Source organism: Diorhabda carinulata, chromosome 2, assembly GCF_026250575.1.
Source record: "Diorhabda carinulata isolate Delta chromosome 2, icDioCari1.1, whole genome shotgun sequence".
Classification (NCBI taxonomy): domain Eukaryota; kingdom Metazoa; phylum Arthropoda; class Insecta; order Coleoptera; family Chrysomelidae; genus Diorhabda; species Diorhabda carinulata.
Genome location: NC_079461.1, coordinates 1,780,481 through 1,800,274, shown reverse-complemented (window position 1 = coordinate 1,800,274; position 19,794 = coordinate 1,780,481). Strand labels below are relative to the sequence as shown.

The following is a 19,794-nucleotide window of genomic DNA, read 5'->3' as shown; positions in this document are numbered from 1 at the left end:
AAGTTGAATTGGACTGGAACGGTTCCTAAAAGCTGGCCAATTCATACAGATACAAATTCACTTTTTAAGTCGTGTGACTAACTAAGAAAAACGCTTTTTTTGCCAAAAATCGATGCATTAGAGCTGTTTTAGAGCCACTTCGATGAATATATTGTTTTAAATAACCCATAGAAGTTGAATTGGACTGGAACGGTTACTAAAAGCTGGCCAATTCATACAGATACAAATTCACTTTTTAAGTCGTGTGACTAACTAAGAAAAACGCTTTTTTTTGCCAAAAATCGATGCATTAGAGCTGTTTTAGAGCCACTTCGATGAATATATTGTTTTAAATAACCCATAGAAGTTGAATTGGACTGGAACGGTTCCTAAAAGCTGGCCAATTCATACAGATACAAATTCACTTTTTAAGTCGTGTGACTAACTAAGAAAAACGCTTTTTTTGCCAAAAATCGATGCATTAGAGCTGTTTTAGAGCCACTTCGATGAATATATTGTTTTAAATAACCCATAGAAGTTGAATTGGACTGGAACGGTTACTAAAAGCTGGCCAATTCATACAGATACAAATTCACTTTTTAAGTCGTGTGACTAACTAAGAAAAACGCTTTTTTTGCCAAAAATCGATGCATTAGAGCTGTTTTAGAGCCACTTCGATGAATATATTGTTTTAAATAACCCATAGAAGTTGAATTGGACTGGAACGGTTACTAAAAGCTGGCCAATTCATACAGATACAAATTCACTTTTTAAGTCGTGTGACTAACTAAGAAAAACGCTTTTTTTGCCAAAAATCGATGCATTAGAGCTGTTTTAGAGCCACTTCGATGAATATATTGTTTTAAATAACCCATAGAAGTTGAATTGGACTGAAACGGTTACTAAAAGCTGGCCAATTCATACAGATACAAATTCACTTTTTAAGTCGTGTGACTAACTAAGAAAAACGCTTTTTTTGCCAAAAATCGATGCATTAGAGCTGTTTTAGAGTCACTTCAATGAATATATTGTTTTAAATAACCCATAGAAGTTGAATTGGACTGGAACGGTTCCTAAAAGCTGGCCAATTCATACAGATACAAATTCACTTTTTAAGTCGTGTGACTAACTAAGAAAAACGCTTTTTTTTGCCAAAAATCGATGCATTAGAGCTGTTTTAGAGTCACTTCGATGAATATATTGTTTTAAATAACCCATAGAAGTTGAATTGGACTGGAACGGTTACTAAAAGCTGGCCAATTCATACAGATACAAATTCACTTTATAAGTCGTGTGACTAACTAAGAAAAACGCTTTTTTTTGCCAAAAATCGATGCATTAGAGCTGTTTTAGAGCCACTTCAATGAATATATTGTTTTAAATAACCCATAGAAGTTGAATTGGACTGAAACGGTTCCTAAAATCTGGCCAATTCATACAGATACAAATTCACTTTTTAAGTCGTGTGACTAACTAAGAAAAACGCTTTTTTTTGCCAAAAATCGATGCATTAGAGCTGTTTTAGAGCCACTTCGATGAATATATTGTTTTAAATAACCCATAGAAGTTGAATTGGACTGGAACGGTTCCTAAAAGCTGGCCAATTCATACAGATACAAATTCACTTTTTAAGTCGTGTGACTAACTAAGAAAAACGCTTTTTTTTTGCCAAAAATCGATGCATTAGAGCTGTTTTAGAGCCACTTCGATGAATATATTGTTTTAAATAACCCATAGAAGTTGAATTGGACTGGAACGGTTCCTAAAAGCTGGCCAATTCATACAGATACAAATTCACTTTTTAAGTCGTGTGACTAACTAAGAAAAACGCTTTTTTTTGCCAAAAATCGATGCATTAGAGCTGTTTTAGAGCCACTTCGATGAATATATTGTTTTAAATAACCCATAGAAGTTGAATTGGACTGGAACGGTTCCTAAAAGCTGGCCAATTCATACAGATACAAATTCACTTTTTAAGTCGTGTGACTAACTAAGAAAAACGCTTTTTTTTGCCAAAAATCGATGCATTAGAGCTGTTTTAGAGCCACTTCGATGAATATATTGTTTTAAATAACCCATAGAAGTTGAATTGGACTGGAACGGTTCCTAAAAGCTGGCCAATTCATACAGATACAAATTCACTTTTTAAGTCGTGTGACTAACTAAGAAAAACGCTTTTTTTTTGCCAAAAATCGATGCTTGTAGAAGGATTTATCTTTTGCATCAAAATAGGCTTCAGTTTCAGCAATTGCTTCTTCATTTCAGCTGAATATCTTCAGTGAGTAGTCACTGGGGGTAAAATTTGGACTATACTGTGGATAAGGAAGCTATTCGAAGCTCAATTCGTTCAATTTAACCATCGACTTGTGAATCGGTGCATTGTTTTCTTTGATTTTTCTTTTGGAGACTGAATATCCCAAAATACTGAACCCATAACCTTCCCAGCTGACTGTTGTGCCTTTGGACGTGGTTCACCGGCTGCAATCCAATCAGATGATGATCGTATTGAGTCCGGAGTGCAGTTATAGATATGGTGTCTTATGGATAATAGCAGCGCCATCTGTGTGTCAGTCACACGACTTATTGAACGATGGATTTACCTTGACATCTTCCAAATTGTCATTGGCAAGTTATAATTCTTAAAGATAAAACTGTGCCTTGTTAATAGTTCAAAAGTTTGCACAATGTTGTAATTAATCAAAAATTTTATATTCCCCAAATAATATCGATGACTTAAAACTTCAAGTTGCGGTAAGAAACTTTCTAAACAACCCTCGTACATATTCTATTAATTGATTTAGTTTTTCCTGAAACAATTTTCAATGTTTCTTTTAGAAATAAACAGTTATTTTGAGAATAAAAATCATTTTGCGAAATAGTTCAGAGAAAACAGATTTTCCGATTATTAAAAGTTTTTCTCAGTAAATCAACAAACAATAAATTACGATGAAAATGAAAAACTAAAAATAATAAGCTCTAAAAACTAGTAACATCACAAAGTGAATAAATTTACACCTAGATGCTTCACGGCCGCCATTTTCTGAATGGATATTCGCTCATTTTGATATGATTAGTTTCCCCGATGTATCTTAACCTCAAAATTTGATCTATTCACGTCTGTTCCTTCTTATTCAAATGAATATGCAAAGTTAGATCGAGAAACAAACATAATGGATACCTGGACACAATCTATACAGCGTATGTTTGAAGACGCCATGTTGTTTAGTGTATTAACTGTGCGCAAGATGGGTGCCGCGTTTACTTACTTGAATCTTGAATCCCTATGAACTTATTGCAATGTTTAAGCGAAGAATCAAGCAAAACGGCCGCATTTGGCTAAGAAGAAAATGTTGTTTCATCAAGACATTGCACCAGTTCACATATTTAGCCCCCTCCGATTATTTCCTGGTCCCAGACTTGAAAAAATGGCTCGGAAGTCAAATACCTAACCTAACTTAACTAATACCACACATAATGTACTACACACAAACTTATATCTCAATTCAAGCCCTGCAGTGAAGACTAATCCTATATCAGGGACATCTAAACGAGCCAAACATGTTTTTCATCTCTAATATGTCATTTGTGACGGATATCGAACATTCCCACGGCTTATAGATCTTATTCAATGATTAAAATGAAGTAAAACAATTGTACTCTTCATAGAATTCAAAATTTAACGTTGAAAAGTTACTTATGAGACACTCTGTATAGTTTTATTCGTAAATGACACAATTTAATTAGAATATCTATAATGGAAATATTATTTGACATTTCGTAATTTTGTAACTCGGTCTAGTACAACCCTGTGCACTTGGTATAAATCATATATCTTCCTATATTATATGTTTGACTTTTTCAAATGAAATTATAAATATTAAATAAAAGATGAAGAGATACTGCAATTTATAAAACGTTACGTTGTTTCAAAAACATTTTGGTAAATATCTAATTTATTACTTCGAACGTTTGCAAGCCGAATCGTAATACAAACGTTAGGCATTTCCATAAACAAATTATGAAGATGTTAACCTCTGATTTTAATACATCTGGCGAATCGTAAAATGTCGTAATGAACATAGTTAACTACTTTATTTATCAATGTTTCCATTACGTACATTCGATAAATAAGGTTAATGTATCGGTATATTATTTATTTAAAAGAACAACTATCCGTAATAAAAAAAATATTATCGGTATGATTTTACGCGATAATCATCTCAATATTAACCTTCAAATTTCGTGTATACATAAACAAATGAATGGTATAATAGAAAAAAGTAAAAAAAGAAGAAATTTATGAACTGTCATAAAAGGTTAGGTAGTAAATGTTTTATTATATTTCTTTTTCTAATCTATTGACGTTAATTTAAGTACGCTACTGTAAAAATATCAAAAGCGATCTCCTCATTTTCTTCATACCATTACCCGGAATTAAATATTAAAACTATTATGGGCAAATATGTCGCATGCTGATTGTTACTCACATAAACAATCGAAAAAATGTGTGTCATTTAGCGTCTTCTTCTACTTTTGTTTCGATCTCGACAGTACGGACAAACAGCAATGATAGTTCAGTCAAAATAGACTTTATATGTGGATGTTTTTTCTTGTTCAGCAAGCCGATTGGGCATTTCGAGTATCGTGTTTTGAGACGTCAGCCATATTGTCCTGGCGGTCAAAAAAAGATATTTGTGTATAGAGAATTGATTGTCTCGAGCGCTTTTTTGGTTGAAATAATTATATTTTAAAAAACACGAATATAATCATAATTTATGTAACGCAATATTTGACACTCAAGACAATATGGCGGCTAGTTGTGACGTCATCCCAAAATATTTCCCAAATAATTGTTGAAGAAATTGTTTATACCAACTGTTTGAATAATTTGTCTTATTTTCCAAAAAAAAAAACTAATGTTCAGATGTTCAGTATATCACTTTTTTCAGTTTAAAGCTATGAAAAATGATTTTAAAAATATTACTGTTATTTTATGTAATTCGACTGGACTATTGTTTTGAATTATTTGAAATGAGAGTCTGGATATTGCACATTTTAAATAAATGTCCGTATATATATATATATATATATATATATATATATATATATATATATATATATATATATGGATATTTTTATTATTTGAAATTTTTATAATAAGTGGAAGAATAAATTGAGATGACAGAGTCGTCGATTGGCTGACCCAGCCAGCAGAGCGAGACGCCGCCCGCCGCACCATTATTGTCTGGCAGATGAATATGACATTTACACTAAAGACATAATTGATTCGTTTCGGAAAAACAATCGACAGTGAGAGCTGAGCCCATCTTTTAAGGCTGCGTATCTTAACCTAAATATAAATAGTTAAACGGAAGCTGTGTTTCGTTTATCCAACCATAACATTTCAAAATGAATAATGTTCTCTTCAACTATATTATAATGATCAATGCTATCGAATTTTAGTTTTGTTACGTTTATGTTACAAGAAATTTTAGTTCTAATTTTGTATTTATAGTAATATCGATTGCGCAAACTCTGGGAGTAGAGACATTTTTTTTTAGATAAAATTAGATTTGTAGGGAAAATGATTTTTATTTATTGTCACCGCATGGTGATTCTGAAAACAGGAAGAATTATCATCAGACGATACCGTATTTCATCTTTAATAGATGACTTTATGAGATTTCGTTATATTTTAGAAGTGGCTACTCCACCTTAATAACGTACAATATTGAACATATAGAAATCTCGATATTTATTTTAAGAATTTATTTATATAAAAGCTCTAAACGAAAAGAAGTTAGCGAATATATGAAAAAAATTAATATAAATAATAAATATCGCTCCGAAATATTCACAATTTCAATAAGAAAATTTTCAACTCAAATATGTGATAACACGTTCTGAGTACGCTCACCATTAAAAACGTGTCATGATGTCAATGTCAGATTTGACATATTCACATCAGTGTTGCCATATTTCGAAATTTAAGTACTAACTTTCGTAGTGTCCACCTTTCTTGACAACTAAATGAAGTTATGCTAGATATTGGGAGTGTCTACTGTTACAAATAAACGTACAATATACAACTACCTGTAAACTAGTGTAAATTGTTCACAGACTTTCCTGATAGATAAATGTGATTCTGATAGATGTTGGAAGTGTCTACAGTACCTCATGGATGTACAAAATGGCCTGCCAAACATTACATTGAGAAAATAATTGTTTTAAACAATGTTTAGTTTGACATAATCACATCAATGTTGCCATATTTCGAAACTTACGTAGCAACCTTCGTAGTGTCAAATTTTCTTAATAACTAGATGAAGTTATACTGGATATTGGGAGTGGCTACTGTTTCTAATAAACGTACAATATACAACTACCTATGAATTCGTTAGTTATTTTAGGAAACTATTTGTTATAAAACTTTTCAACGAAAAAAAGTAATAAAACGTTTGTAAACTATTCAAAAAATTTTTGGAAAAGTCGAAAAATTATCATTAATTTTTCAAAGACTTTTCTGATGGATAAATGAGATTCTGATAGATGTTGGAAGTGTCTACAGTACCTAATGGATGTACAAAATGGCCTGCCAACCATTACATTGAGAAAATAATTGTTTTAAACAATGTCTAGTTTGACATAATGAAGTTATACTGGATATTGGGAGTGGCTACTGTTTCTAATAAACGTACAATATACAACTACCTATGAATTCGTTAGTTATTTTAGGAAACTATTTGTTATAAAACTTTTCAACGAAAAAAAGTAATAAAACGTGTAAACTATTCAAAAAATTTTTGGAAAAGTCGAAAAATTATCATTAATTCTTCAAAGACTTTTCTGATGGATAAATGAGATTCTGATAGATGTTGGAAGTGTCTACAGTACCTAATGGATGTACAAAATGGCCTGCCAACCATTACATTGGGAAAATAATTGTTTTAAACAATGTCTAGTTTGACATAATGAAGTTATACTGGATATTGGGAGTGGCTACTGTTTCTAATAAACGTACAATATACAACTACCTATGAATTCGTTAGTTATTTTAGGAAACTATTTGTTATAAAACTTTTCAACGAAAAAAAGTAATAAAACGTGTAAACTATTCAAAAAATTTTTGGAAAAGTCGAAAAATTATCATTAATTCTTCAAAGACTTTTCTGATGGATAAATGAGATTCTGATAGATGTTGGAAGTGTCTACAGTACCTAATGGATGTACAAAATGGCCTGCCAACCATTACATTGAGAAAATAATTGTTTTAAACAATGTCTAGTTTGACATAATGAAGTTATACTGGATATTGGGAGTGGCTACTGTTTCTAATAAACGTACAATATACAACTACCTAAGAATTCGTTAATTATTTTAGGAAACTATTTGTTATAAAACTTTTCAACGAAAAAAAGTAATAAAACGTTTGTAAACTATTCAAAAAATTTTTGGAAAAGTCGAAAAATTATCATTAATTCTTCAAAGACTTTTCTGATGGATAAATGAGATTCTGATAGATGTTGGAAGTGTCTACAGTACCTAATGGATGTACAAAATGGCCCGCCAACCATTACATTGAGAAAATAATTGTATGAGTGTTTTAAACAATATAGAAAGTTTGCGATCTTTCCAAAAATGTGGTACAATATAAATTTTTTTGAATATTTCGCATTTTTTGACCTATTTAAGAGCTGGACGAGTATTTTTGGAGTGACTACTGTTCTGTATGGCCGTCTAAACATATAAAGATATTGAACTCTCGAAAAATTTCCAGAAAATGTTGAAATATCATCGTAATAATAGAAAACTGGTGTGATTAATCAAAAATATATACCTATTGGATATATTGACAGTTTAAAGAAAAATCAATAATTTAAGATGATATTCTGATAGTTTTTAGGAGTGGCTACAGCACCAACAAAATTGTACAACCAAAAAACTGAAGATTTACGTTATATATGAAATTTTTAAACCAAAAACCATTCTTATACAAAATTTTTAGTAAAAAGTACAAATTAATCAATTTTTTTCTATCATTTTGGGATTTAAAGAAAAAATTCGAGTTTCGCGAGTGGCTAATGTCAATATACCTACAATAATTATTTTTAATCTGCGTTTAGTCTGAATAATCTCGACGACAGGTCTCAGCTTGTAGACAGATAACAGAAAGTGATGATTGAAGGCATTTTCGGAAGCAACCAACCTTCATGGTATGCAATATAAATCAGTATTGAATGGTTTTATTGTGCATTTCGATGCCAGACATTGTACGGCAAATATTTTTTTATTTATGTTTAATGTATCTTTAAAATTACCTCGTCAGATTCTTCTCAGACTTAAGTGTCGTGGGAATTCAATTAATTTCTCACTCATCTCATTTTAATTAGCAGGGAAAATTACTACGTCTCACTTGATTTATAAATATATAAAAATTATAACTATTATTAGAACGAATTACATACAGAATTCAAATTTAAATAATGTGGTTTGTTTATTAGGGCCACCAGTAAATTCATCCACACAGCAGGTAGATGGTAAATTCCACCGAAAAAATTATTTGCGATATTTGTATATGTAAATTTGAAAAACAAAAAAAATTTGATTACATATTGTTTGAAATAAACATTGTAAAGTACCGAGTGGGCAACTAAAAACAATCTTTGGCCGTATCAGAACTTTATGTCCAAAATTAGAAAGCGTATTTGATAAAATGAAAAAAAATTCTTTGAAATCTACCTAATTAAAAGGCTATTTATATATGATCGAATTATTCACCAAATTCCACACATATTTCAACCATAAGGTTTAGTAGATCTCTTCAAATAAGACGTAGGGGAGAGTGGGAACCTTGTTAAGAAAAAAATCCCTGTAAGTCCGGTTCTGTTTAACCGATTTTTATAAATTCGAAGTTATTTGAAAGATATCTTGTCCAGCAACACAAAATATATAAATTCCAAGCAATTTAATTAGCGAAATGAATGCTACAAGGCTTTGTTTCATACATTTTGGTTATAACGATTTGTATCGACAAATTTTAACGAAAATTTGTTGTTTAAAAAGGTGTTTTAGAAAAGACAAACAGATATTTTAAGTAATATTTAAGCACTTGGTACACTTGGCTACAAAAAGATGATGATTTGTAAAGATTAAGTCACTTATAAGTCCGTGTGTGCCCGCTGCTAAGACATCTAAGTACGTAATTCAAAGTAACAGAACAAGTTCAGACTTGTTTCATCGTGAATGCTAATCGAACTACTAAAGGTGAATTTCCTCGGCTGGAAAAAGCGAAAACCTGTTAAATTAAAAAAAAATGGAGTGTATGAAGTTGTTGTTGTCTCAGGTTCACTAATCGATGACGAAACTTTATCTGCGACTGATACAAATGAAAAAATCAACGATGAAGATGATGATAATACATCAGAAGTGTCAGTTAAGGAAGTAAGATCCTCATTGGATACCTTACAAAGCTTCTGTGTACAAAACGAACATGATGAAAAAACATTTCTCAAAAATTTGATATTTCAAACACTCGAATCGACTGTACTACTAAAAATGGAAACAAATAATTAAATAAACCATGTAAAAAGTGAACTATTGTAAATTTATATAACTAACCACGTAATTAGTGAAGCCCTAGGTATTTAAAATGTCGTTCATTATTTTTTATGCACGAAATTAATAGCTGCAACGATGAATAGTATAATTAACTCTTTTGAAGTTATCATTTTCCATGTTTCCTTCAGTTGTTGTGACATTTTTGTGAGTTTGATTAAGCCCGTCCTAAATTTTGGTTTCTTATACAAATTTATTTGCTTACTTGTGCAATTTTAATGAAAAAAATGAGTTTTCATTTTTGAAATACTTTCAAAACTATTCAGTTAACGTCATTAATAATAAATAACTTATTTTCATTGTTTACAAAGGTTTCCTACGAAAATATGTCGTAAATAAACTGAAAGATAAGTCGAAGTTAATTATATAACTTTCTAAATATATATATATATGTTGATTTGAACTTTGAAAATTTTTCAGAAATCCCAATATCTTAATATTTTAGTGACTCATACGTAAAGAATGAGGATTATCTATCACTAAAAACATTCCTGGGATATAATTTTACCTGCAAACTCGCAAAACAAACTAATGGCAATGATAAATAGACGAAAATTGATTATAAAAGTTCAAAATAACTGTTCTACTATATTCCCACTCGACTTTTTAAGTATTCTACTTATTAGAATTGTAATCATTCAGAATCCAAACAAGAGTTTAAGTGGTGTTTTTCCAAACTAAAAAATTTATATATAATCGTAATCCACCCAATCAACACCACCAAATTTTTTTCTCGGGATGAAATTAAATCCCGAGATTCTATTTAACAGTAAAGCGTCCCAACAATGAATAATAGTCCGGTCAAATTAGACTAAATAATAAGAGTGAAGCTACATAAATTCCCATCGAGTTGAAAATCAGTAAAATTGTTTAATATAACTGAAAATAAAATTTTAACTCAAGGTCTGTCAAAAAAAAATGAGTTTTTCGCGATTATAAGCAAAACGGTAAGTTTTATTATAAAAATACCTAAGACGAAAATTGTAGATCATAAAATTATCTACAAAAAACGTATTAATACTTTTTTTCCTACGAGCCACCGTTTCTGAGATATAATGAGCCATTAAATACGATAGCAAATCTGAAACATAACTTTTACAACTTTTTGTATCATTATATCTCAGAAACGGTGGCTCGTAGGAAAAAAAGTATCAATCCGTGTTTTGTAGGTAATTTAATGATCTATAATTTTCGTCTAAGGTATTTTTATGATAAAACTTACCGTTTTGCTTATAATTGCGAAAAACTCATTTTTTTGATCTTTGACATTGAATAAAAATTTTATTTGCCACTATAATCCAGTCAATTTAACATTCGAAGTTACTTAAATTCCCAATAAACTGAAAATCAGTAAAATTGTTTAATACAATTGAAAATAAAATTCTACTCGACGTCAAAAGTAAAAAAAATGAGTTTTTCGCGATTATAAGCAAAACGGTAAGTTTTATCATAAAAATACCTCAGACGAAAATTGTAGATCATAAAATTATCTACAAAAAACGTATTATTACTTTTTTTCCTACGAGCCACCGTTTCTGAGATATAATGAGCCATTAAATACAATAGTAAATCTGAAACATAACTTTTACAACTTTTTGTATCATTATATCTCAGAAACGGTGGCTCGTAGGAAAAAAAGTATCAATCCGTGTTTTGTAGGTAATTTAATGATCTATAATTTTCGTCTAAGGTATTTTTATGATAAAACTTACCGTTTTGCTTATAATTGCGAAAAACTCATTTTTTTGATCTTTGACATTGAATAAAAATTTTATTTGCCACTATAATCCAGTCAATTTAACATTCGAAGTTACTTAAATTCCCAATAAACTGAAAATCAGTAAAATTGTTTAATATAATTGAAAATAAAATTCTACTCGACGTCAAAAGTAAAAAAAATGAGTTTTTCGCGATTATAAGCAAAACGGTAAGTTTTATCATAAAAATACCTCAGACGAAAATTGTAGATCATAAAATTATCTACAAAAAACGTATTATTACTTTTTTTCCTACGAGCCACCTTTTCTGAGATATAATGAGCCATTAAATACGATAGCAAATCTGAAACATAACTTTTACAACTTTTTGTATCATTATATCTCAGAAACGGTAGCTCGTAGGAAAAAAAGTACTAATACGTTTTTTGTATATAATTTTATGATCTATAATTTTCGTCTCAAGTATTTTTATGATAAAACTTACCGTTTTGCTTATAATCGCAAAAGACTCATTTTTTTGATCTTTGACATTGAATAAAAATTTTATTTGCCACTATAATCCAGTCAATTTAGACATTCGAAGTTACTTAAATTCCCAATAAACTGAAAATCAGTAAAATTGTTTAATACAATTGAAAATAAAATTCTACTCGACGTCAAAAGTAAAAAAAATGAGTTTTTTGCGATTATAAGCAAAACGGTAAGTTTTATCATAAAAATACCTCAGACGAAAATTGTAGATCATAAAATTATCTACAAAAAACGTATTATTACTTTTTTTCCTACGAGCCACCGTTTCTGAGATATAATGAGCCATTAAATACAATAGTAAATCTGAAACATAACTTTTACAACTTTTTGTATCATTATATCTCAGAAACGGTGGCTCGTAGGAAAAAAAGTATCAATCCGTGTTTTGTAGGTAATTTAATGATCTATAATTTTCGTCTAAGGTATTTTTATGATAAAACTTACCGTTTTGCTTATAATTGCGAAAAACTCATTTTTTTGATCTTTGACATTGAATAAAAATTTTATTTGCCACTATAATCCAGTCAATTTAACATTCGAAGTTACTTAAATTCCCAATAAACTGAAAATCAGTAAAATTGTTTAATACAATTGAAAATAAAATTCTACTCGACGTCAAAAGTAAAAAAAATGAGTTTTTCGCGATTATAAGCAAAACGGTAAGTTTTATCATAAAAATACCTCAGACGAAAATTGTAGATCATAAAATTATCTACAAAAAACGTATTATTACTTTTTTTCCTACGAGCCACCGTTTCTGAGATATAATGAGCCATTAAATACAATAGTAAATCTGAAACATAACTTTTACAACTTTTTGTATCATTATATCTCAGAAACGGTAGCTCGTAGGAAAAAAAGTACTAATACGTTTTTTGTAGATAATTTTATGATCTACAATTTTCGTCTGAGGTATTTTTATGATAAAACTTACCGTTTTGCTTATAATCGCGAAAAACTCATTTTTTCGACCTTTGACCTTGAATAAAATTTTTTCCATACACTGAAACGATGGGATTTTCAGCTTAATGGGAATTTATGTAACTTCCAATGTCTAAATTGACCGGATTATAGTGGGACCAAAATAAAATCAGCTGCCCTAACAAGAAAACTGTAGGAAACAACGCAAAAAAATTACACAATTAAGCATATGTAATTGAACTGATTTTGTAGAACTGTTAATTAATTTAATAATTGAATTAATGAAAATAATTAAGACACGCGAACATACTTGTATAAACAATAAATTAGTTCTAAATTAAGAATAAATTACAAGCATCTTGATTACGCTAATATTTTCGAAAATGCCATCCAAAACATCAAAACAAAACAACAAATTTTTTGGAAAATGGAAAGACGTTCTAAAGGTTCTAAGAGATTTAAAAGACATGGAAGGCTTTGAAAAAAATGAAAAGATTAAAAACCAAAGGACTAATAATCGGAGAGAATAAAAGACATAAAAATAGGAGGAGGAGGAGCTCCGAGAAGTGCTTGGGATTGTCGGAGCTCTCGAAGTAACAAAAGAGGTGCCGAAATAGAAAAAAAAGCACAAATAACAAGAAATGACAAAGCACTAGATGAAGGAACAGAAAATGAGAAAAACAAATTAGGAATTTAAAAACAAGAAACGAAATCTGTTAAGATCTGTAAATAGACATATAAAGGGGCCCAAAATATGACGATTGGAGGCAATTCGCGTCTATACCAAGTTGAATCCCTGGAGAATTTTAGAGCCTCAAAGTTTGTCGAAAAAAATTAATTCGGTAGTTTGTTTGAAACTGGAATGGGAAGAAGAAAGCGATGGAACTATTCAGGGGATTATTTTGAAGTGATTTAACCTTAAAATTTCAAAAATCGAATAAGCTAAGACATGTTTTTAACAATGTTAATTGGAAAGTTACAGAAAATTTGATAATTTGCGATTCAGTACTTCTAGTAGTAGTTGGATGACCGTTTCTGGGGGTCATGATGATGATAACGACACAAACAACAATAGGAGAGAATAGATTAGAACAAAAGAAGTTGAAAGCAATAAAAATAGGAGAAGGATGTGCTCCGGGAAGTGGACCAATTCACCCGAGAGTGGATGGGCCTTAGATAGATATAATAAAGTATTAAGATACATCTTAAAACTCAAACTTTCACTGGTTTTTGTCACAATTTAATTTAACATAAACAAATATTTATATAAATTGCCCCCCTCGAACATATTTCTATCTGTTTTTATATAGATTTCTCCTATAATTTATTTGAATAAAGTATAGGAAATTAACGTTATTAATTCAACATTACCGACTAATTTTCTAGAGAAATATTCGAAAATTCCATTTGATTAGATCAATAATGTTGTCGCCCAGATCATAATTTCGTGTTTTGGCAGTTGCTTTAGTTCAAAAATTGTTGGCAAGAGTCTCGTCTTTTGTAATAGGTCACAAGATCATATTTCTTGATATACATAATTTTACAAAATTTTGTTTGTTTTAAACACAGAAACAATATGAAAAATATAACATCTCGAATTGGTTTTAAAAGACGCTAAAATTGAAAAAAAAAACATATCAAATCATTAGAATTATTTTCATATTTGATGAAATCCCGATGAAAACAATTTGAAGAAGTACCTAACCTAACAAAGGAAACACAAATATTCCGGTATTTTACAAGCAACTACCGCCATCTCTACGTCGTACTTGGTATCTTAATTTGTTGTTTTATCATTGATTTTGAAGGGTTTCCATTTTATTATTCTTTTAACTTCCCTATTATTTTTCATTCGTTTTATATGTCTTATCAATTCAATTCAATGTTTTTCTAAATTATTTAAATCGGTTTTTAAGTGTTTTACAATCGATGTTTTTTAGTTTTTCTCTGTTTTAAAGTTAATTTAATTATTTTTCGGTTATTTATGCCCAAAAATTAAACTAAAATATTTTTTTTTTCGTTCTAAACTTTACTTTCGAATTTTTTTATACATTCTAATTAGTTTTATCACATTGACAAATCCCAGTCGATCAAAGTGAGGTTTTTATATTTACATTGTGTCGCTAGATGGCACTAGTGTACACCAAAACGATCAAGAGTTTAGTACAAGTTAATAAAAAGTTATTTTCACGTTTTATGGAGCTTACGAAGCAAATTTCTGCATAAAGACAAGCTCCTGGTCACAAGTGTTGAATACTCCTTGGAATACTGTTTAGAAATAAGGAGAAAGTCCGCGCATCGTTTTTGAAGATCAAAAAGTGTCGAATCCGAAAGATTCTTCCACGTGCGAACAAGAAAACTTGACGCATCATCAAGACAAAGCGAAAAACCATCAGCAACATCGAAGATGTTCACTTCTAAAGTGAGTTTTTCAAAAGATGTATTGGGCGTCATATGTAAATAGTGTCTACAAAATTCCAACCCATGGATTTCATCTTCGGTAGTCGCTGAACCATTTGACATTTGACATCAACGTCAATAATGTCATTAAGTTGTCGTTCTGTTTTTCCACTAGGAAAACTGACTTAACCCAACCGCCAACATCAACAAATTTATGTGGAATTTTGTAAAGGAAAGTACCAAAACTAACAGAAAAAAAATGTATACGGTTGATGACAATGGGTACGAAATTTCAGTCATTCAATTCCAATACGGATTTTAAAACTTTTTGTTGTTGTTCGGTATGTTTATTTGGTACAATTTATATAATGTATCATTATCTGATAAAATTTTAATCATTTACAATCAACACACATTAACAAATACATGAGGTTTGACTTTTCAATCCATTGTTTAGCGATTTTTGAAAAAAATTCTGATAAAACAAAACAAACATAAAACAAATAATTTGAGAAAATAAAAAATTTAAGGTTGTGCAAAATCATCGAACTGAAACTGTCGACTGTCAATATTAGAGTCACTCCAGAACGTTCCGAAAGCGTTTTGCAGTACGGAACTGTCACTTTCACTACACGGAACACTAAAAACGCAACTTTCGGTATGTGAATGAATACAGAACGAACAATTTTATTAAATATATATTATTTAGTTTCAAAATCATTTATTGCATTCCAAAAAAAATATTATACAGGGTGCAAAATTTAACACGATAACTTAAATTGATATTTCCAAAGCCGGTGATGAAATTTCTACGCACAGTCGAATTCTTGATAGTCGTTTACTGCATCGTGAAAAAATTTTGAAAAACATTTTTATAAATCATCATAAATTAGTAAAGAAAAGGAGTTGACAGTATTTTTTACCCTCTTTTCCAGCTAGATTACGAGTGTTTTCGTAGTGGGAATTAATATACAATTCTGGACGCGTCCAGCTTTGTCGCGAAAAAAAAATACTCGTATTTTCAGCTACACCTTGTATATTCCAGACACGCTGCTTGAAACACGTCAATTATTAATATACAAGGCGATTTAGTGTATTGTGCCATATCAAAGTTACGTTTTTTAAATGAAACCCCCTATATTTTATGGCATATTTGGAAACAGCTTAACGATAAAATAGAGGTAATACTTTTCGGTACTTATATGCAATACAGGGTGGTGTAATGGAAAAAACGGAGAAGATAATGTATTATTTTGAATCACCCCGTATCAGATTCAATGGAATAAATAATTTTCCAGGATTTTTATTACTATTCGAATGTTTTGTAAGAAAAAAATTTCTCTTATATTGTACAGGGTATTTAACTTTACGATTTTTACGTAAAATTCGTTACAACTTTCTAAATACCCCGTAAAATATATCACAACCCTATATTATTATAATGGGGAAAGTAAACTGTTTCTAAATATGTTTTAAAATATAAAAAACGTAACTTTGATGTGTTACACAGCATTCTGTAAGATTATTAGTTGTTGAATGAGTAAAAAATCATATTAATTGATTACCCCCTGTATTATGATGTTGAAAGATAATAGGGGTAGTAAAAATGTTAGATATTTCATGAAATTGGACTTACCAAACCCCGATTTACACACCCTGTTAAATTTTTTCCTCGTCGACGCCCTCAGATCTTTCTTAGGTTTCGGGGTGTCGATCAACACCAATTTATCGTTTTTTTTATTCAACAACAACACATATTTCCTGGAGATTTTCATCTCTTTGACTAGATCGCACGCCGCCGTCACAATATGCCTCAAGTACCTATTTACACTACCGAAATATTTTTGCGCGTTACCTTTGAAATCTTTTATCACTTTGGCGTAAAATTGACAGGCCCCGTTGGCCTCGTTGATAGATTTCGATTCGACGTCCGCTAAAACTACAAGCTTCGCTTTAAAAGCTTTCGCGAAAATATCTTCGTTTTGTTTTAGAGTCCATCTGGGCTTCCTCTGTCGATGATCCGAGGAGCGCTGCGCTCTTGATACAACGTAATCGGTCGGAGGGATCTGAGCGAGATTTTCATTGGGAAACGTCGTGGAAATCTCGCTCGATCCAGAATGAGTATTCGAGGAGATTCGTTCAAGTATCTCACCGTCGATGGTCGAGGGTGTAATCGATGGGGTATGTTTCGGTGGTGGGGGATAATATACGAATGTTTCGATTTGAGATTTGGGGTATCGATCGCGAGCTTGAGTCCTCCATAGCCTGTGATGCCGAATTTTATGGGGTTTTTGAAAATGGAAATTTTTTTTAGAAAAATCCGCCATGGCGAGGTTATCTATGTGGAAAGCTGAACAACTTAGAACGGCTAGGATAACTAGAAATAGAAAACATACGCATTTTTGGTACATGTCTAAATCGGGTCGGTGATTTGTTTTTAAGACGTATTTAAGAGCCGGTATCGGTGGTAATGTGGCGATATCTGATATCGAGATGCGAATATAAGATAATACGGATGATGTGGTGATGCTTCATTTTTCCGATAATTTAAAATCGTCGATAACGATCTATCGGGCATCCCTAAATGTCACATAACTCGATAATATATCACACAGACATCTCGCAGAGATCGGCACTGACACACTATTTATTTCAATTTTTTTCCTTTTTATATATAAATATAAATATTTAAATGTGGTTGCACCTAATAAACACGCGACGCGCCGTATACTTAAAATCGGCAACCGTGTTGTAGGTAGATAACAAATTTTGTTTCGGTTGTTAGTCGTCGGGTGGCCCAAGCTACACTGAAGTTCTGATATAGAGACTGGCCCCACCACTTGGACGACTCGACGGAGTAGGACGAATGCGACGCGACCGACGCCTCAATTCGCGGACGCTATTCATGTGAAAACCGAAACGCTCGCTTCTTCTTTTCTCTTTATACCGTGTACCGACGACTCTTTCTTTGAATGTTGTTCATTGTTTGTTTACCTTCTTATAGAATACGAAAATTTTACCGCCACACCTTCCACACCACGAATACTGAAATTTTTCGATTTTACTACAAATATATTCGAAATGAAAACGAAATATATTTCTATTCAACGTTAAAAAATATTTATTTCGCAATTTATTACATTACATTACAATCAATAGACTTTTTAATGCGTTTGAATTCAACCGATTCTTCAGGTGTAGAAAAACGTTAACCTCACAATTTATTATTGATCTACGGGAATAAGAAGAAAATCATCGATCTATACGGCGGATGATGAATCAATTCGATGTTTTGACTGTTCTAGATGGAGAATGATTCGTGTTTTTCGATTGGTTTCTTCTTTTTCTTCTGGTAAACAAATGATGATGTATCCATCCAGATTTGACCGTTCTTCGTTGCTGTGATGGACCTGAAAGATCGTTACGAAATTTATTCTGTAGCGAAAACCAGCGAAACACGATGGTTCGGGATAGTACGTTCAACATTAAAAATGTCAAATTTTATGACAATGACAGATTTGACTTATACACATCAGTGTTGCCATATTTCAAAATTTACGAAGCAACCCTCATATCTGTGATTTGTTTTCTGAATGCAAATCGCCAAATCTGTGAATTTTACTGACGAAATAATGTAAGTGATTCAATGATTAGAAGAAGGGTCGGAGAGGTCAATGAAAGACGATGAAGAACAGTCATCTTTAACTTCTATATACAGAGTGTCCCACGACAAGATAAAACTATCGGTATATGGTGAAATACTTATAGTAAAATCATGAAAATTTCTACTTTTGGGTTTTCGGATACGATCTTTCTAACTGAAATATTTTCAAATATGGCCGACTTCCGGTTCTACCGGAAGTCGATTGTTACTTTGTTATTTTAAATAGAACACTCTATATGTTAATACATTTTTGAAATCTACGAAAAATTTTAGTATACTTTTGTGAGAAAACTTTTTTCGAAAAATGTATACTTTTCGAGTTATTAATTTTTTTGTAAAAAATTTGACCGTTGCAAACCCTTATAAATTATTTTTTTACGATTATACCCTTAAAGATATGAAAATGGTTTCTATTCGGTTGCTTTTAGCAAAGTTCGAAGTATTTGTATCTATATTGAAAAATTCTTCATTATATACAGGGTGCGTATAGAAAGTGTTCAAATTTTAACTTCATAAAGATCAAATTTTTCTAAGTAGAAACACCCGGTTTTTTCTATTTTAATATCTGGATAGAGGTAATGTATTTTTCACCTCTGAATGCATTAAAATAGAAAAAATCGGGTGGTTCTATTTAAAAAAAAAAAAATAAAGAAATTTGATATTTATGAAGTTAAACTTTGAACACTATTCTATACGCACCCTGTATATAATGAAGAATTTTTCAATATAGATACAAATACTTCAAACTTTGCTAAAAGCAACTGAATAGAAACCATTTTCATATCTTTAAGGGTATAATCGTAAAAAAATAATTTATAAGGGTCTGCAAAGGTCAAATTTTTTACGAAAAAATTAATAACTCGAAAAATATACCTTTTTCGAAAAAAGTGTTCAAACAAAAGTATACTTAAATTTTACGTAGATTTCATAAATGTATTAATATACAGGGTGTTATATTTAAAATAA

At 30.8% G+C, this 19,794-nt stretch overlaps 1 protein-coding gene across 6 annotated transcripts in view; it reads right to left on the bottom strand.

Moving 5' to 3' along the window:
* LOC130903908 (uncharacterized) overlaps positions 1–17,973 on the bottom strand; it is an 89,009-nt gene extending 71,036 nt beyond the window's left edge. For all 6 annotated transcript variants that reach the window (XM_057816290.1, XM_057816285.1, XM_057816288.1 and 3 more), the window contains exon 1: positions 16,801–17,973. In XM_057816290.1, coding sequence (XP_057672273.1) covers positions 16,801–17,575 — 775 coding nt within the window. In that variant the 5' untranslated portion in view covers positions 17,576–17,973. The remainder of the gene's footprint in view (positions 1–16,800) is intronic.
* Positions 17,974–19,794: the final 1,821 nt, after the last annotated feature.